At 32.4% G+C, this 22,494-nt stretch overlaps 6 protein-coding genes across 8 annotated transcripts; 3 read left to right on the forward strand and 3 right to left on the reverse strand.

Annotated features, from left to right (window-relative positions):
• Positions 1–1,689: 1,689 nt before the first annotated feature.
• Uqcc1 (Ubiquinol-cytochrome c reductase complex assembly factor 1) lies at positions 1,690–4,272 on the forward strand. 2 transcript variants are annotated; one of them, XM_076777420.1, is made up of 6 exons: positions 1,690–2,491; positions 2,934–3,137; positions 3,402–3,474; positions 3,546–3,712; positions 3,862–4,056; positions 4,119–4,272. In XM_076777420.1, exons 1-6 carry the CDS (start codon positions 2,459–2,461, stop codon positions 4,200–4,202), a joined length of 756 nt encoding a protein of 251 aa, XP_076633535.1. In that variant the 5' UTR covers positions 1,690–2,458; the 3' UTR covers positions 4,203–4,272. The 2 variants fall into 2 exon arrangements, with proteins under 2 accessions (XP_076633535.1, XP_076633536.1); XM_076777421.1 differs by having other exon boundaries at positions 2,995–3,137.
• Positions 4,273–4,845: 573 nt separating this feature from the next.
• Positions 4,846–6,751, reverse strand: LOC143347831 (uncharacterized). Its single transcript, XM_076777402.1, has 2 exons — positions 6,636–6,751; positions 4,846–6,528 (listed from the first exon to the last, which is right to left on the reverse strand). Exon 2 carries the CDS (start codon positions 6,343–6,345, stop codon positions 4,846–4,848), a length of 1,500 nt encoding a protein of 499 aa, XP_076633517.1. The 5' UTR covers positions 6,346–6,528; positions 6,636–6,751.
• A 2,164-nt stretch (positions 6,752–8,915) lies between these two features.
• On the reverse strand, positions 8,916–15,834 carry LOC143347819 (uncharacterized). The gene is made up of 14 exons (XM_076777379.1): positions 15,225–15,834; positions 14,466–14,736; positions 14,270–14,391; positions 13,868–13,989; positions 13,654–13,796; positions 13,425–13,593; positions 12,923–13,352; positions 12,466–12,803; positions 12,046–12,392; positions 10,790–10,863; positions 10,326–10,554; positions 9,976–10,148; positions 9,633–9,905; positions 8,916–9,306 (listed from the first exon to the last, which is right to left on the reverse strand). The coding sequence occupies exons 1-14, from the start codon at positions 15,360–15,362 to the stop codon at positions 9,121–9,123; spliced, it is 3,015 nt and encodes a 1,004-aa protein (XP_076633494.1). The 5' UTR covers positions 15,363–15,834; the 3' UTR covers positions 8,916–9,120.
• A 62-nt stretch (positions 15,835–15,896) lies between these two features.
• LOC143347841 (exosome complex component MTR3) lies at positions 15,897–17,843 on the forward strand. Its single transcript, XM_076777419.1, has 4 exons — positions 15,897–16,695; positions 16,794–17,047; positions 17,285–17,431; positions 17,500–17,843. The coding sequence occupies exons 1-4, from the start codon at positions 16,551–16,553 to the stop codon at positions 17,770–17,772; spliced, it is 819 nt and encodes a 272-aa protein (XP_076633534.1). The 5' UTR covers positions 15,897–16,550; the 3' UTR covers positions 17,773–17,843.
• Tbp (TATA binding protein) lies at positions 17,284–20,294 on the reverse strand. 2 transcript variants are annotated; one of them, XM_076777410.1, is made up of 6 exons: positions 20,224–20,278; positions 19,633–20,068; positions 19,421–19,551; positions 19,113–19,356; positions 18,843–19,041; positions 17,284–18,523 (listed from the first exon to the last, which is right to left on the reverse strand). In XM_076777410.1, exons 2-6 carry the CDS (start codon positions 19,897–19,899, stop codon positions 18,447–18,449), a joined length of 918 nt encoding a protein of 305 aa, XP_076633525.1. In that variant the 5' UTR covers positions 19,900–20,068; positions 20,224–20,278; the 3' UTR covers positions 17,284–18,446. The 2 variants fall into 2 exon arrangements, with proteins under 2 accessions (XP_076633525.1, XP_076633524.1); XM_076777409.1 differs by having other exon boundaries at positions 19,633–20,294.
• A 748-nt stretch (positions 20,295–21,042) lies between these two features.
• On the forward strand, positions 21,043–22,494 carry LOC143347846 (COMM domain-containing protein 3). Its single transcript, XM_076777428.1, has 3 exons — positions 21,043–21,726; positions 21,809–22,080; positions 22,154–22,494. The coding sequence occupies exons 1-3, from the start codon at positions 21,594–21,596 to the stop codon at positions 22,349–22,351; spliced, it is 603 nt and encodes a 200-aa protein (XP_076633543.1). The 5' UTR covers positions 21,043–21,593; the 3' UTR covers positions 22,352–22,494.

A 22,494-nucleotide genomic window follows, 5' to 3' on the forward strand; every position in this document is an offset into this window, starting at 1 on the left:
CTTTGCTGATCTCTGTCAGCGTGTGCTTGTCTCTGCTGAATTTTCCTGGCCTCTGCCGAACGTTACTCACCACTGCAGGTATTTCTGATAATGTATAACGATTAATACTTACTACTGCATGCCCCTACAAGTCTCTGCTTGACTTTGCAGGTTTCTGCTTGCCTGTGCAAGCCATTGCTGGCCTCTGCTGAACATTACTGACCACCCCTGATGCTTCTGACATCGTATAACAATTACTACATGCTACTGTTCGCCCCTGCTGATCTCTGCTGGCCTCTACTGGCCGCCGCTTATATTGCTGACAACGTATAACGATTACTACTGACTTCTGCCTGCCTCCGCTGGCCTCTGCTGACTGCTGCTGACCACTCCTGTTACTTCTGACAACGTATAACGATTACGACTGGCTACTGTCAGCCTTTCCCAGCCTCTGCTGACCTCTGCTGACCACCCCTAATGCTTCTGGCAACGTATAACAATTATAACTTGCTACTGCTTGCCCCTGCTAGTCTCTGCATGCCTCTGCATCCCTCTGCTGACCTCTGCTGGCCCCTGCTGACCATGCTGACCTTTGTTAACAACTTCTAACATGATGTACATGTATTAAAACTTTGTATAATGTAAATCTATGACAATAAATGATATAATTTCAAAGAATTCAATGTGTTCTCATCATTTTTACCTTTTTTTTCCTTTCCCCATTATTCCCTTAGTTATAAGAAACCGTTCCTCTACTTAAAACTGGAATTCTAAAGTGCCCAGAGCGTTTTCTGAAATGCCGGTGACCTTGACCCACTTTCGAAACTGGGTCAAGGCCAAATCCTGATTCCCAAAGCGCCCGGAATTTTTCTAAGATTCGATGGCCTTGACCTACTTTCGAAATTGGGTCAAGGCCATCCGGATTTCCAAGTTGGCCCGAAGATTTCTAAAAATTTTGAATGGCCTTGACCTACTTTCGAAATTGGGTCAAGGCCAAATCCGGATTTTCAAAGTGCCTGAAATTTTTCTGAGATTCGATGGCCTTGACCTACTTTCGAAATTGGGTCAAGGCCATCCGGATTTCCAAAGCGCCCGGAATTTTTCTAAGATTCGATGGCCTTGACCTACTTTCGAAATTGGGTCAAGGCCATCCGGATTTCCAAAGCGCTCGGAATTTTTCTAAGATTCGAATGGCCTTGACCCACTTTCGAAATTGGGTCAAGGCCAAATCCGGATTCTCAAACTGCCCGGAATTTTTCTAAGATTCGAATGGCCTTGACCCACTTTCGAAACTGGGCCAAGGTCAAGGTCAAATTCGGATTTCCAAAGTTCCCGGAACATTTCTAAGATGCTGATGAACTTGCGAAGAAGGTGGTACGCATCTTATAGGTAAGAGAATGATTTGGAGAAGGAAAGAGGGGTAAAAAATGATGAGAATACATAGAATTCTTTGAAATTATATCATTTATTGCCATAGATTTATATTATACAAAACTTTAATACATATAAACATATTATATTATATTACATCAAGTCACAAGTTGTCAGCAACGGTCAGCAGTGGTCAGCGATGGTCAGCTGACGTCGGGAGATGTTGGCAGAGGCCAGCTTAGGTCGGGAGATGCTGGCAGAGGTCAGCAGAGGCTGGCAATAGCCAGTAGTAATCGTTGTACGTTGCCAGAAATATAAGCGGTGGTCAGCAGTGGTCAGCAGCGGTCAGCAGAAGCCAACGGAGGCCAGCAGAGGCATGCAGAGGCAAGTAGAGTCCAGCTGGGGCAAGCAGTAACAAGTAGTAATCGTTATACGTTGTCAAAAGTATCAGGAGTGGTCAGTAGCGGTCAGCAGAGTCCAGCGGAGGCAGGCAGAAGTCAGTAGTAATCGTTATACGTAATCAGAAATATAAGCGATAGTCAGCAGAGGCCAGCAGAGGCTGGGAGAGGCTAACAGTAGCCAGTCGTAATCGTTATACGTTGTCAGAAGTAACAGGAGTGGTCAACAGCGGTCAGCAGAGACCAGTGGAGACCTATTGACGGGAGGTCGGATATTAGTTGTTCAAGAGCGAGAAGGGAAGTGTGAGCCTTTCTCTCTCGACTCCCACGAGACTGTCCGAAATTACTTCGGGCAACTTCGGAGAATCGAGAAAGAGGGCATGCATCAGTTTGCCTTTGTCGACTTTCCGAAACTCCGCAAGCTTACGTACGCGTGATCTGGCATGTGTGAGAGAGCACCTTCGGTGCCCTTCTGGCATCTCTGGTTTTGACAGAAGTGTCGCCTCTATATGATACTTTGCGACTCTATGATCAAGATATAATATTTTAAATTGTACCGCGTTTTTTGACTATTATTACAATACCACCAGAAGAAATGTTTACGTTTGAGAACTAGAAGGTACCTACTCGTTCTTACTTTGATCTGGAAACTAAAATAGTTCAAGATTTTTAATGATTAGACAAAAACTTACAAAATAAATAACTGAAATATGTATTGTACAAGGATGTTATCTCTGAAAAAGGTGTGTCTACATTTAAGTTAAAAATATCTCAATATAACCTAAATCATGCATAACCATAAATATGAGTTTCTTAAGTTATAAGCGATGTTATTTCGTTGTTAATCTAGTTCTTTTATTTGTAGACAATTATTTACTTTCTATTAACCTTTATTTGTTGTTATGAAGTTATTAAATAATTATTCACTACTTATATATTCAATTATTTATAATAGTTTGATTACACAGTTGTATGCAGTCTACATATGCGTGTAACTCATTTCTTTTAGTCGATTTTGTGACATTTTAATATTTTACAAAATCAGATTTATTTGTTTGTTCTGAAGAAAGCAATAATAATTATAACTCTACTCAAATTTTCACTTCTATGTTCAACAATATTTGACTAATTTAATTTGTTTATTTTTATAATGGACAACACTTGTGAAAATGTTCACTACAAAAGTCATTGTCTTTGGCAATGAAGTCTATGATAGAACGTCAATATATTATTACCAATGGTATAGATTTTTCAGTAAGACCTCAGTCTTATCAGTTTTCTGAAGATGCTCGTGTGAAAGTTATGCAAAGTAACATGACTAAAAGAACAAATCAAACTGGACTAATTAAAAGAATATTGTATAAACTTGGTATTCACAGACAAAAATATGTAAGTATAAATTATTAATTATTATAGTTTTGTATAATTTTGTATAATTTATTGTACATCAACACCAACACAGGTAATTTAGATTAAGATTTATTGAAATACAGTCAGTGACATAGTTGACAACAAATAATGCTTGAAATGTTTAAGGTCATTATCTTATATTTTCAACTCATTTGTCCATATGGTATTATCAACTTCATAGATGTATCAATAGTTATAAAATATTCTGTACGTGTCAATTAATTTAATTTGCTTGTATTTTAGCAATTAATTGCCTTGGGCTGTTTCATTTACGAAGATTTAGTTGATACACTTAATTACACTCCATTTTACAAAGGTATATCTCTAGTATTAATTTAATTAACCTTGTAATCATTATTTTAAATGTAATGTTATTTTATTTATTAGATTTTAATATGCCAGACACATTTTTCTCTTGGTATTTGGTCACAGAATTACACATTTGGATGTTATTGGTACGTTTTATGTCTGAAGGAGAAGAAGGTAAAATTGTTAGATATCACATAGTTGAATCTATGTGGAGAGATATTGATGTCAGAGTAAATAAGCTTGGTGTAAGTGATCAATAAATAATTTAGATTATTTCAGTTCTTTTTTAAATTTTATATCTTATTTTGGTCCAATTTTAATAAATTTAATTTCTGTTTGATTATATTGTTCTTCAATTTTAATTATATGAAACAAATGTCATTTTCCTTATCAGGTAATTCATCCAAAAATTAAGAGACAACAAATGTGTACTATATCTGCTCAATTTAATGCTGCTATGATTGGTTACGATGAAGGAATTTTGTCAGATGACAAAGTACTAGCTGGCGCGCTTTGGACGAGATTCTTCGGTTTAGAGTGTAACAATCCAGAACATATTGAGAAACTCTTAATTTACACAAGAAAACAGGTGAAAGAATTATTTGCTTTTTTATCAATTGTTATATAATAATTATATTCTTTTGATTTTAGATTCATTTATTGGACAAAATTCCATCAAAAGAAATTCTTACATATTCAAAAATAAACTGGACAGATTTGAGAGACATTAAGTAAAGTTTGTTGTTATTGCAAATGAATTTGTAAATATTAGTTAGGTATATTCATAAACCAAATAAATTAAACATGAAAGTAAAATTTAAGTTTTTTATTGATTTTTCACCTAATCTATTTAAAATATATTTTTGTAAAGAATAGTTCAAAATTTTTTAAATATCAATATAGAGATTCTCAATTCATATAATTACAGATCTATACAAAGGGTTTCAAAAGGTATGGTCATTTAGATTAAAAAAATATTTATAAAATACCGGTGAAATAGTTATTATAAATCGGTCGTGTTTTCTATTATTAGACATTATACATATTAAAATTATGTGCAATATTTTTTAATAGTAGAATCGATATAGTTAAATAAAAGGAATGTTTTTAGTTTGGATAACAAGAATCACAAAGAATGAGAGAGATACATTTAATTAAAATTCAGAGCTTGATTGCACTATTCATGTATGTATGACAGTACATTAAATATTTAAAATATTTAATGTACTAATGAAATGTTTAATTATTTAAAATATTTAAATATTTGTTATATCTAAAAAATAATATTCTATACATGAAAATATTAATATATTCACTACATATACTCAGAATAATTATAAAGTAAATATTTTAAGTTTGATACCGATATATGTGGAATTTAAGAAGCGCGTTCCTTCGTTTTAATATTCTTTACAATATTCTGCTTTGTCGGTTTCTTGTTTGCATCAATTGTAGAAACGCAAATATTCGGCTGTTTATTCTCTTGATTGTTGCAATTTTTTATTTGTTTGGTTGTAACTGATTTAGCGGAATTCTTTAGATTTGGTATTTTGACTTCTTTAAAATTTGGTACAGGATTGGCACGAAATATTTGTATCTTTTTATCGTTTTCTTGCATTTGTTTAACGAATTCTTCTTTCTTTTGAGCAAGACATTTGTCCCTTTCAGCAAAACTAAACGGATGCGCAACTACTGTTCGTTTTTTTACAATTTGTTCTTCAATCGATTTTGCCGATTTTAAAAATTTTGGTACAGGTCTTGCACGAAATTCGACTTTTATTTTATTGGTATCTTGAATCTGTAAATTCTTTAGTTTTTCTGATTTTTTATTAAACGATACGGAAGTCTCCGCACATTTTACGTTATTGTTTATAGAATGTTGTGTTGTATTTATTTCTGAATCTGATGCGTGACACGTTTTCGTCTGCTGAGTTAAACGAAATTCTTCTGCAACGGTAATTGGTTTCTTTGCTACTTTCTTTAGAGTGGATGGAGCCTTCAAAATGTTAAGTGGAACAGGGTTTGCTTTTATTTGATGTTTCTTCATTTCTTCAAGTTGTAAGATTTCACGTTCTTCTCTACTTAAAATATTAGTACGTCTTATTCTCTGCTTGCTTCTCAGTGCTGGAGAAATTGGATGAGTCAGTTTCATTGAGTTTCTTGGCATCAAGGCTGGCTTTAAATTTTTATTACTGATTGAGCGAAATCGTTGCGGCGTATTAGTCTGAAACTTAGAGACTGCCTCTGCCATACTTATAAATTTACTCGATCGTCTGCGATTTTTTACTACACTGTTCCTGCGATATTGACACGTGAGTACTTTCGGCTGCGATCGTTTGCCTTTAAACATTTTAGATTGTCTTTGCACATTCCATGCACAATCAATTTTATGAGATTTTTCATCCAGTGTCAAGTTTTTCATAACTTTGCTTAGACTATTCTCAGTCTTTGTCTTCACAGAATGCTTTTTATTATCGTGTGGTATAAAATACGTTATGCTGTCTTTAGCATTTTGTACAGATTCTAAGTTATCATTGAAATTTGTTTTCGCCAAGTTTTTTATAACTTTTCTTAGACTATTCTCAGTCTTTGTCTTTACAGAATGCTTTTTATTATCGTGTGGTATAAAATATGTTATGTTATCTTTAGCATTTTGTATAGGTTCCAAGCTATCATCGAAATGTGTTTCTCTATTTGGTGATTTATCTATACTATCATTCTTATAAAATACAGATAAATTGGATTTCAAATTGGACTTTAATTGTATCAAAGGTTTATGTGCTTCATATTCAATATGTGTGTCAAAATAATTATCGGATGGCAATTGCGGACTGCATGTAAAGTCTGTCCATTGCGGGGCACAATAGTCATCCATCATTAAAAAGTGATCAATTAATTAATAAATTTGTATGGTTCATTTGGTTCATTTTAGTTCATTTTTTATATTTGTCAGAATATTTATTGTAGTAATCGGCCATCCTTAAAAAGTGATCAATTAGTTAATAAAATTAGAAGGAAATCACAACACACTGTCGCCAAGTGGATAATATGTAAATATAATCTGTAAGGAAACATAAATATAAATAAAATACGAAATATTACATACTTCGTACGTGACAGAATTTATGTGCACCTTGGAAATATATTTGTAATAATTAAAATTTATACCATCTTCATAATTTCATACTACCAATCGTTTGTGCGTTTAATAATCTCGTTACTGTTCTGGAAACAAACTTATTCTTGAGCAAAAATTGTGTTTACCTTAGTCTTCTAAGACTGCAGATGCGGTTAATGTATACGTTAACGAATTTGAGTTTGAAATTTTTGAAACATTTATTTGATTGGTTGAGAAAACAACTGTGTGCACACGTTAAAAACAAAATGTCACTATATAATTTTACGTTGTTGCAGAACACGTGGTCGGTGGGTTAGGGAAATAAGGTCGTGGGACGGTGCCCGTGGAGCGCTGAACCGCTCTGCTCGGCGAGACGCGCGGAAATCAAACGACTCAATACATTAAAAATACTTTAACAACTTTATTCAGTACTGTTCTTTAGATATCTCTAAATAGCGATTGAAAACGTTCTCTAGCGCAGGACGATAGCTCGTATAGACTGAGAGAGAGCCCGGCCACGCGGGCTCGGTCTTATATATCCAGTCGTCCCGATCGGCGTTTTTTTTTTTCCTTTCCCCGGTTGCCAAGTTCTCGGCGCGTGCCATGGAATATTCCCGATCCTTCGAGCGAGAACCGGCGACATGGCCAACCGAGCGATTCTTACACACACACATATGCGCGCCACAAGCATACAGCCTACCTCTAACGGTCAAAACTACATTGTATACACAAAGTATCGGCAACGGTCTACAAATGCTCGGTTTGCGCCTAGATTTCCTCGCGTTGAATTTCCTACAATAATAATACGCATTACAATACGCGAGTTCGTTTGAATCTCCCTCGCTCAAATCGCAGCCTCGATAGTGATAAAACCAGTTCCAGCAATTTCCCGTCACGCCGCTGTATGTACATAAACCCTACGTCATGCAAATGCGTAACAACGTTAAATCATTCTTTTTCATATAAGCATCTTATTGGTGCCCAAACTAGTGACTTTTTCTTAAAATAACTAGTATGACCACTTTTTGATGGTCTTTCAACATTTAAGGGGTTACGCCACCCTGAGGCGGCCGAAATGACATCAAAGTTTACGAATTTTTTTCTACGAAACTATGAATGTGACAATTATTTGATTATTATTTATAGTTAGGGCATACATTAAAGAACATATTGTGTAAATTTGACAGAAAAATATTAAAAAATGGCCGAGTTATCCGTTATCCTGCAAAACTCCTCCGTCAGGACGCGTGCAGTCGGTGTAAAGGATTGTGATGCCCAGGATTATCTGAAAAGAAAAAACCCATGATTTTATTGTTTATTGATAAAATATCAATGGGTATGAATATTATCAACTATTTTATCATAAAATGAATGAAACACAGGTTTCGGCATGTCCATTATTCCGCAGAATTTGTCTATTCCCGCCAAACCAAGTCCAAGTAGTCTAAAAGCAAAAGCAATTCTTCTATTCACATCGTATGCTTTCCCATCGATGAGAGGACTTGAATTTATATAGACAGGTCGGCACGATTCACATGTCATATTGATTTTAAAACCAAGTCCACGAATAGCAGATTCAGTGAATTTCACTTTGCCATTACACACGCTACATTTCACTGCTCCACTAATAGCCGAGAAAACTGCTAGAAAATTTAGTATGCGGTAGCCAAACGTTGCGTCAACTATTATGTCGACATCTTCAGTCGCTTTCAATTTTTTCGCTGACGTACTCGTGCTGGCTTCCTCATTTTCCATCAAATAGCGATTTACAAGATGATGTTTCCTTTTCGAGATTATAGAAGCACGTCCAGTGTGTTTCCTCGAACCCTTCTGATCGCGATATACACGTTTTGGCATTGTGGAAATAAAACTGAGACTTTTTCCAAACTTTTAAGCACGATGTTCACTTTGACGATACGCTCGAAAGACTGAGCGAATCTTTACGAACGTTTGCCTTACACCAATGCACTTTGAAATGACCCTACTATGTCCCAAGGGTCCCCTGCCGTAGCCTGGAAATATGAACAATAGAAAAGACCCAGGTAATTCCTCCGCGAAACGGATGGTCGCTACCTGCTCCGAAACGACAGCTGCCACATGACGTTCCAAGCACTGTAACTTTGCTATTATTGGGAGCTGTTGCATCCGGCATGTCTTAAATTATTAACTGAACTCCAAATTAAAGGAAAATTAAAAAAAAAAAACGATTTTTTTTTAATCTCAGGGTGGCGAAACCCCTTAAGCTATAATACATTCATTCAAACTACCGTTTACACAAATTTATTGATAACAAGCAGAGTTTAGTAAAGAATCGCAGATATATATACATATATTAATATTAAACGATTTAATTCATTTATTAATCGCTATATTTTATAATATTTTTAATTGAAGCATTTTCTTTTACATTTAAATTTCTCAGTTGACAACAAAATAAAGAAAAACTTAATTTATTACAAAAAACAACATTTAAAATGACAAATTTACAATGTTGAAGAACTGATTTATATATTTTGATGCACGATTTTCGAAATTTTATACAATAGTCAGGTACTCAGAGGCAAGTTGCATTGGATCAACATGATAAGAAGTAACTAAACGAACTTTTTGGCCATCTTGCGTTGTGAACTCAATTGCTTGTTCGCTTTCGGCGATTCCTGGTTGTTCTGATTCTTCCATCTGATTGATTGTTGCAACCGCGTTTGCATCTGTATTTTCATCCTATTGCACACATTCAATTGTATATAATTTTCTTATAATAACATTTCAGTAAAATAAGCACAATACGATCTGAACACATTGCTAACTAATTGGGGAACCATCCCTCTCTGCGCTATACTGCGTTTTATTCCTTGAAATTAACTTTTGTATTTAATATTTCTGCATAAAAGTTGTGTTGTTTTTGAGATGCTTCTATTTAAAGTTTTCAAATGAGCACCCTGTATACTAATTCTCATGCTAGTGCGAAATCGATTCATAAACTGTTGATATCGTTATACATTTAAAGAAACATAATCATTAAATTATTATTTATTTAAAAATATTACCTCTAACGCTTTTACGATTGCTTCTGCATCTGTTTGAACATGCGAAATATTTTTCACTTTCCCATCTTCTGTATTGATAATATCAACACTTTTCATATCGGACTCATGATTAATATGCACGCTTAATGGTGCTGCTAGTTCATCTGCTATCACTCCAGAATGAACTCTAATTTCTTGATCGTCGTTAAGTTGATTAACAAATTGTGTTTGAGATAATAATTGTCGTGCATCTTGAATCGAAAGGGGAATTGGATTACCTTCTTCATCTGTTATCTACAAATGAAGATTATTTATTCTTTCTTTTATTTCTTCTTGAAACATTTAATATGTAGTTCACCTTTACCTGTAGCTGAAGATCGGTTTCCGAAAGTTCGACATTTATTCGTTCGTTTGAATTATTATTTTCGTTGGTATGAGAAGCATTGGAAAGTATTCCATCATTCTCAACATTTAAATGTGATAACGATTGATTCGTATTAGATTTTTCATCCTTTTTCCTCATCATTCCGGCATCAACTACATTAAAAATAAATAGAGACAAATACGTGAACGATACTTTCCAATACATCGCTATTAATACTATTTTAACTAGAGATACAAAACAATACTTTCATAAATATATTAACTATAATTATAGAATTATTATTAATATATATAAGAATTAGAAAAGATAGAGAAAATATTTATTTTTACCAAAATGTAAAGTCCGAGACTGATTGGGATCATCTGGATCTTGGTAAGAAACATAAATAATTTGTTGAATACCATCTCCAGATGTTTCGTCTGTCGTAATAACTTGGGCCATTTGGTCAGTCAATAAATGTTCGTCAGGTGTCTCAGAACTTGGTAAAATTTGCCAAACTTCTCCAATTGGAGATCCTTCTACCTCGTCTATTGCAGAAATTTTGGTCTCCCTGTGTACCTTATAAAGCATTTGTATAAAATCGTTTAAAATTCCACAATTTTTTTTTTTAAATTTTTATCAATGAAGTATTTAACTTTAGAATTTCCATTTCAAATCTGTCTTTTTAGAATGGGACTACAATTTTTGTTTAATTTAACAGCTTTTTACGCAGAACTTCGCTATTTTTCAGATAATTTAAAACGCTCCGTTAATTTTATTGTAGTGTGTATATAAATAAATCTAAAATTCTTACTTTTTTATGTTTTGTTAAATTTGAACAATCTGCGAATGCTTTTCCACAAACGTCGCAAGAGTATGGTTTTTCTCCTAGTAAACAAAAAAGCATGATCTATGCTTAGAGAATACAATAAAACTTAAAAAAAATATAATCTTTGCCTAAAACAGACCATCTAAATAACTTGCCTACTTTTGACAATAAAAAATAATACGACAAAAAACTATTTTAAACAACAATATTAATTATTTTATTACTAAAAATAAATTTGTCATTTATAGTTTAGGTATTTACGAATTATCGGCAATTCACAACAAAAAAAAAAAAATATCAACGTGTGATAGCTTAGTTCTTGTGTTTAGTTTTAAGTTGTCATCAAAGAAAATTGAAGTTTAATCTTAATTTTTCGAAAAATGTATTCTAATTTTCCCAATAACCCATTCAAGACAATTGTCATTTTTGTCAATATCAGGTCATTGAATTCGTCTTATAACAAACTACAATACTGTTATATGAGTATTATAAAGTGTCTAAAACAATTAGAGATACAAAAAAAATATCATAAGGCAAAAATAAACGGCATCAAATGATGCACAAACTGAATATAATTTTATTCATTTTTATGCATTGATGCACCTTAACTTTGCACTTTGGTTGTGCATCCCGGATGATTTATCCATAGTGAAAATATCGACGAGTGAAGTAGCGACTTATAACATTCGAATAATAAATTTTATCCGTGCCGAAAAATGTCGTCAGATATTAAGAAATTAAGAAAAAGGTCGACATAATCGGTAGTAAATAAAACTATGGATTCGACGACGTGTAAATTTGGAAGCTGAGGCAAATTATTGGAATTGGTTGTAGAAGATCCTGAAATTAAAACTCAAGGGACGGCGTTTTAATATTCTAAAATAAATACAACGCGAATCACAAAAGATACTTTACACATTTGGAGAAATGAGATCGATATATCGATACATCGAAATGAGATCGATATATCGATACAGGAGGAAATTACTTTGAAGGTAACAGAAGTCAAACTTCAAATAATTGATCGATAAAGATTTTGCAAAGAGAGTCCAGTAAAGTATTGTGAATAAAGTGAACATGAAGGCTGAAAGGCCTTCCTAACTATTTTAAAAAATACCTAAGTGATTTCCGAGATGTGACAGTTCATTATTCACTTTGAAGGAAATGCAGGTGGAACAATGTTTACATGTTTGCACATCCAAAGTGCAAAGTTTAAATTCACTGTAAGAAAACGAAAATACCAGTGTGAAGACGAAGATGTTTTTTCAAAGCCCACTGCTCTGTAAAACCGCGATTGCAATGAGCACACTGAAAAGGACGCTCTCCTTTGTGTCTACGCACGTGACATTTCCACGTATCTTTGTGTAGAAAGCATTTCGCACAGAATTCACATTTCCAAGGACGCTCGCCAGTGTGACGTTTTACGTGAAGTTTAAATTGCGATGAAGTCGTGAATTTTCTACCACAGTAATCGCAACAGTAAGGTTTTTCTCCTGTATGTATTCGCATATGTTCTTGCAGATTTCCGTTTTGCGAAAAACTTTTATGACATACCTCGCACGTATATGGCTTGTGACCCGTATGCCACCTAAATGTGAAATTAATCATTTACTTGCCGATACAATTTTACCAATTGAATTTTTCTGTTCCTATATAATAACCTGTAATGCAGCGTAAGACTAGTTTTATGTGCAAATTGTTGTCCACAAATTTCACAAAAATACTTTTTTTCGCCGGTATGCGTAGACTGATGATTAATTAAATTCGCTTTTGTTTTGAAACTAGCATTACAGGATTTACAAATATAAGGTCGGTCGTCCGAGTGTACAAGTTGATGGCGTTGCAACAATTGCTTGTGTTTGAAACTTTTCCCGCACTTATTGCAAACAAATCGACGACCATCGTTATGTTCTGCCTCTTTGTGGTATACTACAGAACTAGGATGATTTAGAACTTTTCCACAAATATCGCAAGGATATTCTTTTTCCAGTTTATTTCTCTACAAAAAAAAAAAAAAAAAGAAACAATAAGCAATGTTTTAACTATTGCCCCTTTTATATTAAGTATTTTAATAATAATAATAATAATCAAATTACATAACAATTTTATATTACTTACGTCGTGTATGGGCATATGAGCCTTCAAAGCTATTTGTTGGGTAAAACTTTTATTACAAATTGTACAAATAAATAATTTTTCACGCTCGTGATCCGTTTTCAGATGCAAATCGTAAGCTTCTTTTGTTTCAAACAATTTATCACATTGTTCGCATAAAAGAGTCTTCTGGGAACTGCTAGAAATATTTGAAAATTTATTTACAGATCGTTTCTCTGATAAAGGAGATTTGAGAACATCGGTAATATTACGATCCTCTTCGGATAAAGATTGTTTCGACTCCGGACTTGGATCTTGGACATCATGTTCAAAACTTTCATTTATATCGTCTCCAGTATGGTGAGTTGCTTTCTGATGTAACCCCAAATTTTCCTTACTTGTAAATAATTTTTTGCATTCTAAACACTCGTATTTTATTCCTTTATGAAAACTCCTGATTACCATAAATATATTAATTACTTTTATTCCAATTATCTTAAATAAAAGACCAAAAAAATTTACTTACTTGTGTACAATGTATCTACTACGTTGTAGGAAACCTCGACCACATAATTGACACGTGAATTTATTTCTCCTACGACGTAGTTTTGGCCTGCCTCGTCCTCTACCTCGATTTACTATCACTAACTCTCCTAGATCTTTTCCTTCCTCGGATTCTAAATGACCAATTATTTCTGAAAAATATAAACAATCGAATAAATAGTTTTAATTTTAAAAAATAATTTATTACTCGCCTTCTTGACTATCGGGCACAGATACATTCAACTGTTCCTCAGAATCTTCAAAATTATCAGGTTGCTCGTCGTCTTCTTCATCAATTACTCCTTCTTCCTTATATATTCTTTCCAATTCCTTGCCCTGGACTGCTTCCATATATCTAAGCCATTTCATACTCTATTATAAAATGATGGTAATTACAGCTAGTTTCTTTCTGCTTTTAGAAAGTACCTTTTAGGAACTTTACGCTTCCTGCGACGTCTTCCATCTCCATCTATGTCGTCTACTTCTTCTTCTTGTTTATCTTCTTCTTCCTGACTTCCTCCTTCTATTACATCTCCTTTTGTTAATTCCTGAAATATTAATATTTAATAGATAAAACTGCTGTTTAGTAACTGTGACTTAAATGTGCTTATTTTTTTCTGGCTTTTTAAAAGAGGCTATATTTTAACATTGAAAAACCCTATAGATTGGGGAGCTTGAAAAAGTAATATGTTTTTGGTCATTTTTTGACAAAAATCTTCTATATCTCTTGTCAATGTCAAAATACAGTCTTTTACTGGAAAAACAATTGAAAAAAATGAACACTCTTAGAGCAAAATCACTGACCTACAGCTTTATCAGATTACTAACCATGGATATGTTTTCTACATGCGTTTTTGGTGGCCGTCCTCTTTTTCGTTTTGGTTTATTTAAACCTTCCATTTGTAAACTCATTTCATGTTCCGCAGCATACATAGAACCATCTGGCATTACTGTAAAAAAAAAATAGAACAGTTAACGATCATTTTACAACCATTTGAATGAAATATTAATTGGAAAATAATACTTTTTATTATAATTTGTTGTTCAAATTGATCTTCCTCATTATACTGTGAAATGTTATCTAATTCGGACATTTCTGTCACAATTTCTGTATTATCCTTTCCAGCACGAAGCCTCTCTCGTTCAGCCTTCCGTGTCTGTTCTAACTGGTGTTTCCACATCTCACGAATTTTCCTTTGACCATCCACCAGTAATTCGAAGAACTGGATTGTTGCTTCCAGTTGAATATTACAACCGGGGCAGATAGTACGTGGTAGCTTACCATCATCTTGAATCTTGATAACAATGAACAATTATGTTAGAAACTTTATTTTTAAATATAATTAATAAACATTGTTTTATAGAACCATAACCTCGAAAGAGAAAGCGAGTAACGAGTATATATTGTGCTCTTTCAGTAATTTTTTTATAACAAAAGATAGTTGAAAATCCGAAATTTTGCATACCTTTAGACGCAATTTATTACAGGTAAGAAGCAGATACGGACAAATACAAAGGTGTTAACAGAAGTATCGATATTAATGTATAAAACTATAAACGCATTCAAATAAAATATTGATCATAATATAAAATTGCTTGCTGATAATTAGATTTTTCGTAAGAACACGTAAAAATTTCTCGGCAATACAAAATTTCGTAAAACAAATAAGGTAAATAACTGTCTAAAAAAATATTAATACGAAACATGAGACATTTGATTTGTGTAGTATTTATACAGAAAGCAGGAAGTCAAGTTGCAGTCTGATGTTTGGAAGGCTTGTACCTTGAGCGGCAAGTACCGATTGACCATAGAACTCAAATCCGGATCATCATTATCTCCCATATAAAGCAATTCTCCATTTCCATTATCCTCTGCACATAATCTACAAATCGTTGAATCATAAAGCCGTACTTCTGCCATGACTCTAAGGGAACTGTTCACTAACGACTAACATCAATGTCTTAACCAAAGTGACGAATGAGTATGTACAATTCTCTCATACTATAAATTTTTTATATTTATATAGTATGTAATCTTTACTTCGGAATTTTACATAAAAATCCTCGAATAACGGATAACCTGTAACTTTCTCGTGCGTAACATTCTTTCATTATACATTTTGTTTAAGAGAGCTCGTATCTACTCTAGCCTCAACAAAAAAACTTTTATACTAAGCAGATGCGCTAGTGTCATCGCCAATCAGGTTGCGCATCCAACCGCATTCTACCAATCGAAAGTTACAACACGTTAACGCATTTCTGTGATAGGGACAAGTTTTTTTAGGCTAGGGTCACAGCTGTTGCCCGTTATATGTAATAGGGAAATTCTGAACCAAAAGGGAGTTCGCGCAAGGTGCGCGGGTATATTAAAATGAATGTGAACAAGATATGTTCGCTCATAGTAACAAATATTCTACTGACTTTCTAAAACAGCAATCTTCGACCTTCTCTTTCACGTGCGGCGCTTCCTCCATCTTCTCACATCCTCTAGGTTCTTTGGACCAATCAGAAATGGTGTCTGGACTTTCTTCTGCTCCTCTAGATGTCTCTCCCCTCTCTCATGAATCTCCGCGTTCTCGTGTAATTTTCAAATGGTGATGATGGAAAACGCACTTTTCTGTTACGATGCGGTAGATACACGTGGAACGAGAATGCAGACTCTGTTTCAGGGAACAAGAGAGCAACTCTTGAGTATAATTTATGACGTTTTTAACATGATCAGATTTTCTGAAACTTCTCGACATTCCTACAAACTGATAAGTACTATACTATAACATCATAATAAAATGTGTCAATGAATATCATAATGAATATAAATAATCATTTATAGAACGATAAATGATGATTATATTAACTTTGGATTTAAATGAGAAAATTTATGAAAAAAACATCGACAGTTTCGATTTTCAGACATCGATGTATCGATAGGAAATATCGACATTCTCGACACATTGATGCATCGATACATCGTAGTCGACGTAGCTATTTTTATCGATATGCTTAATTTATGATTATTTGCTCTTTAAAGTTTGTGATGAAACTGATTGTTTTCATACAATAAGAATTGTTTAATAAAGTTTTAGTTACACAGTATCATCCTTTTATTAAAATGCCTATTGATCAAAAACGTATTAACGGTCCTGAAGTATCCGTTCCTTATCAGATCTATTCTAATGACGACGACAGAGGCATTGAAATAAAAAATGATTCCATTAAAAGGGTTAAACGCAATGACAGTGAACTACGAAAAATATGTAAGATTTAAAATTATACAAGTTTCTACGCTTCTAGCGTATGTAAGATTAATTTTCATTTGTTCATCAAAAGCAGTTATGTGTATTTTGAATTGCAGTTTTAAGAACAGGCATAGTCAGTCAAGCTAAAGGTTCTGCATACATAGAAATGGGGAATACAAAAGTAGTTTGTTCAGTATTCGATCCGAGAGAAGTACCAAACAAGAATGGCTATTGTATGCAGGGGGAAATATATTGTGAGTTTAAATTTGCTCCTTTTTCTTGTCAGAAGCGAAAAATTCACCAACAGAATGCAGAGGAAAAACAATACAGTCTAATGTTACAAAGAGCATTAGAACCAGCAGTTTGTTTGGTAAATATATGTTTTTCAAATTCAAATGGTAAACAATATCTTATAAATAATTTTAACGTGCAATTATTTTGCAAATTATCAATGATACCAGTTTACAATAAACAATTGATAATAGTATTAAATGCATGTTATAAATTCAATTATTACTGTCATTAATTACTTGTATGTATTATACAAAAATATACAAATTTCTAAAGTAAAGTTCAAATTTAAAAAATTTTTATTCTATTCTTTCAGCATGAGTTTCCTAATTTTCAAGTAGATGTATATGCAATGGTCCTGGATAATGATGGATCTTCACTGGCTGCTGCAATTATGGCTGCCAGTATTGCCTTAGCTAATGCAGGTGTTCCAATGTTTGGTTTAGTAACAGCTTCCACCGTAGTATGTACATTATTAAAAAAAATAATAACAAATATCTTGCTCTAACCATAAATTTAACAAAAATATAGGGTGTTTACAGAAACCAGTTCTTAATAGATCCAACGGATATAGAAGAGGTAATATGCAACACACTAGCAGAGCAACAAGGTGATTTTAACCATGGGATAATTACACTTGCTAGCCTTCCACAGCATAGTCAAATTTCAGAAGTCTTCCTAATTGGGAGCATTGATACAGATTTTGTTCTACGTGCAACAGAAATGTTAGCATCAGCTAATAAAAACATTTGTCCTGTGCTTCAGCAGTGTTTAGTTAAAAGTATTTTGAAGTTACATAATTAAACGACTAAAATAGTAATCCTTATAATTAACAAACAATTTCTTATTGCAATTAAATATATTTTTTACAATAGAATTGTACTATTTATATAAATCCTTGTTCTGCTTATGATAGATAATTTATGTACAGTGTATCAAAGTGAAATGTATCAAAAGTCTAATTTTTACAAAATTTGGAAGTTTTCAAGGATTTAGACAATCATACATATATAAGTACATTATTCTTCTAAGTAAAAACTAAATTCATATTGTTTATTTATTATCATTGCTTGAATGTATACGAATAAATAATTTTTGTTCTAAATAGATGAATCGTATTTGATACGGCGGTAAAAATAAGGAAGAGTTGGTTTAAAAAATATTTTTCCAGGTTATCCCATAAGAAGCATGAGAAAATTTTACAAACCGTATTTTTTAAATTTAATGTAATCCTAAATATTTAAATATACAGTCACTTTTAAAAAATAATTCCGTTAAGAAAATTTTCATTCATATAATTTATGTCATTTTCATATGTATTTTTCATTCTATACTCTAATCTTTTTAAAAACTCATTTACTGTTATATAGAAACTGATAACAAAACTTATTCTGTTCATATTCAGAACAGAAACCAAGATATCTTACCTAGGTTTCATACATTTAAAACATAACGTTGATGTATAATGAAAATTGGAATCACTGTTTTTTAAAGCTCTTTAAAATTGGATAGATATTATCAAATGCTTCATAAATTTCCTGTCGAACTTTTGCTCCTACCGAAATAAAAATGACTAATGATTAATTCGTTAAATAAATTGCAAATATACACTCGCCATCAAAATCAAAGGATCAATAATTGACCAAAAAATTGTTAATTTTCAAACTGCTGTTATTCTGTTAAAAATTATCGTAGAATCATGATTTTATTTTTAAATTAAAATCATAATTCTACAATTATTTTTAACAAAGTTACAGCAGTTCGAAAATTGATAATTTTTTGGTCAATAATTTTCGATCCTTGAATTTTGTTAACGAGTGTATATATCTGAATTGAAGTTATTACATAGATTACAGAAATTAATAAATACTGACCTGTTAATACCACTTTTCCAGAAACAAATATAAGTAAGACAATTCTAGGCTTAACCATTCGATATATTAATCCAGGAAAGAGTTCTGGTTCATATGAGGAGAATTGTCCATGGGTAAGCACTAAACCTTCTAATCTAATTGGAAATTTTACGTCGCAGCTGCCTACCATGTTTTGTATTTTGAAGTCGAGGAATTTTGCCTTCGTTTGAAATAAATGAAATTGATTACCAATTACAAATGATTCAGGCCAGTGACAAAAGTTTTACTAACAGGAAAACCAAGTTTCTGAATAATTCTAGCATATTTTCTTGCAGCCAACCGAGAGTCCTCTTCGCTCTTTGCTCCTGTACAAACCATTTTTCCACTACTAAATATTAGAGCAGTAGTTCTTGGCTCCCTTATCCTCATAATTACTGCAGCAAACCGTTTTGGATTGTATTCTGCATTCCTTGCATGGAGGGCTATTTTTTTTAAATCTAATTTACAGTTTAAATTAACTGTAGAAACAATATTCCTGTAACATTAATAGCAGATACCTGTTTGTCATATTTTTTTTTCTAAATAAATTTTTCACTTACTGAAGTTGTGGTAAAATTCCTGGATCAGCAGAAGCTGGTGTCATAGGCGTCATGGGACCAGGAGTGGATGGTCCTATTGACGAAGGTGCTATATTATTATTATTTTGAACTAACGGAGACATCATATTTTGCTAGGAACAAAGAAATTTTATCTTGAAATAACATTAAATACAATTTGGAATTAATTTGTCATTTGTATTATTTAGTCATACTGGAGTTTGTGGCTGCATGAGACTTTGCGGTGTCGCAAAAGTTGGTGTTGTTGCATAAGCATGCATAGTCTTTTGTGGTGTTCCAATCATAAGCATTCCACCACTTTGCATATTTGGACTTATAGCATGTAATTGTTGTAATTGGTATTGTTGTTGTTGCTGCTGTTGCAGTGCATTAGGTAAAATTTGTTGATCCTCTTCTGGTTGATGTAAAGGGGTTCCTATACTGGGTATACTAAACCCAGGGCTCGGTAACATTTGATCCATGTTTTCTAACGTTTTTTTAGACACTCAATGCATAGAAATGTCCTCAACACAAATAATTTCTAATTAAACAATCTTTCAAATACTGTAAATTTGTAATAAAGTTGTATGATTTTAATACTGCCCATAGTTTTCAATAGACGTTGCACCAGTAACATATATAGGTTACGTTCTACAAAAAACAAAACATCAAATTCTTATTTTCACAATTAGATATCGAACATTTTTAAAAATACACTTTGCAAATGAAAATAAATCTAGAAATGTTCAATATATTTTAGTCTTCCCGTCTACTTTTTATTTATTATTTTCGACTTGTTTGTTTACAATTTTTATATTCAAAAACCAAGGTGAAATCCACCTGGTAAATTACTTGTTTTGCTTTATGTCGTTAGTTATATACAATTATAGTCTGTTAAACTTACAACCTGGAACAGTGTGGCCGGTGGCGACTCCAAATGTCTATAGTCTATAATCGACAACTTCAGATTTATCAACCACTTTTGTCACAAAATAACATGTTACTCTATGCTTTTGTATTTCCCATTTCTATACATGTGTAACCTATGACTTGACTGACAACATTTGTATTTAAAACTATAATTTAGAATACGAATAACTTGTTTCGATATATAATTGGAAATTAATCTTAGTTACATACGTTAGAAGCGTAAAAAGTTTGTGTACTTTAAAATTTTATTAAGAATCATATTTAGAATAGATCTGATAAGGACAGATACCTCAGGATCGTTAATTCGTCTTTAATCAATAAGTATTTTGATAATTTTGTGATAACTTTGTGATGCAATGAAAAGAGAAAATTATGACAATGAATCATTCTAACAAAGAATATACAATCTTATATACTTTCCAATAATATTTTAAGAATATCCAATGAAAGAAATGTAAATATTTTAGCGAACACGCTTACTTTTATCATAGAAAAAGTAAAAGAAAATTTGCACTTTACAAAAGGTAGACCAAATCATGGATCTGTTTTATTTAAAAAATAAAATCATGTCAAAATATACAAAAAAACACTATCTTAAAAATTCGTCTCAAAATTAAACAACGCTACGATATAATGTCCTAAATTAATTCCTGTTTAAATTAACAAATTGAATTACATTTCTCTTATTATAGATACTCGTTTATTTATTTCCTTTTTCCGTTCATTTTAAACTCTTATCGTGTAACAAGTATTTATAAAAACTGTAAATATAATAAAGATTTTATAGTAAGTTTTTATATTAATAACATCTGTAAAATTTATATTACTCGCAGTGAACAATGGTGAGCTGTGAATTGGCAACCATGATACTGAAATTTTCTCATATCAAATTTGCAACTTTAATTGAGTCTCTATTTACAACTTAATAAGTACTAGATACACTTTTGCAGTGAACGTTTTTTTTTAAAGTTATGATAAAAATTTAAAAAATCGAACGTTGCAGATTTTTGAAAATAACCTCTATTTTCTTGTATTTGGTTCTACAGAATTTACATAATTTTCATGTATATTATGTGCAGCTTTATATAGCGTTTTGATATTATCTTTCAACCGATAAAAAGGTTTTGTTAAATACACATTATAGAAACAAAAATGGTTCAAAAATATATATATCATTGAAATCTAATTTCTTCGTAGTAGAGTTTCAGCGTTTTATTTGTAAACATAAGTATAGTAGAATATAATAATGGAATTGTCAAAAAATATCATCGAAAGCCTTTCCAATACTCTAAGCAAAAGTCATATTGCTGAAGATGATTTTCTACAAATCTTAGAAAAAACTGTTTCTTACATATGTGAAAATTCTACAGAAATAAAATGTGAGTATTTTTCTGCATCTATACTCATTTAACGTAAATAACTTTGAATGTTGCAAAATTATTTATACCGATAAAATTACAGGTATTGCCAAAACAGCAGATTCAAAACCCGTGCTAGCAAAGAAGATATTTGCTGACATATTATGCTTGTTCGTAGAAGCAGCCCGACACGATTTCGATGAGGAAAGATTAAGTAATTTCTTATGTCAAACATGTATCGATGAACACAGGAAAAAGAAATTATGCGAAGCATATGTTAGTAATAAGAAAACAATACAATCTCAGTTGGAATTCACTGGTAATAATCCACCACATGTCATTGATGTAGATTGGCATCTAGATTATCGTATAAAGGTAATTGATCGGTGAATAGAACACCGAATGTTTTATCCACTGATACTTTATTTATATGAAAATGATTTTTTAGTTGGACACATGCAATTTACTGGGTGTTCCTTTTTATCATGTGCGACTTATCACTAAAAAACATGAAACGATAAGTCATGTAACATTCTCGTGTACGATACAACAGCTGCAAGAATTAATATCTAAGCTTAAAGATGCCGTCAGATACTCAGAGAAACTAACTAATGTTATACTTAAGTATACCATTTCTTCAGAATAATAATTTAATATTTCATTGCAATTATTTTTATAGAAGTATTGTATGTAGTTTAAAGAAATAATTGTTAACAACTTATCACATTAATATGCGTTATACTAACATTTACACAAAAATTATGGTAATCATTTAGTACTAAATTCAGT

This window comes from Colletes latitarsis, chromosome 11, assembly GCF_051014445.1.
Source record: "Colletes latitarsis isolate SP2378_abdomen chromosome 11, iyColLati1, whole genome shotgun sequence".
NCBI classification, from domain to species: Eukaryota; Metazoa; Arthropoda; class Insecta; order Hymenoptera; family Colletidae; genus Colletes; species Colletes latitarsis.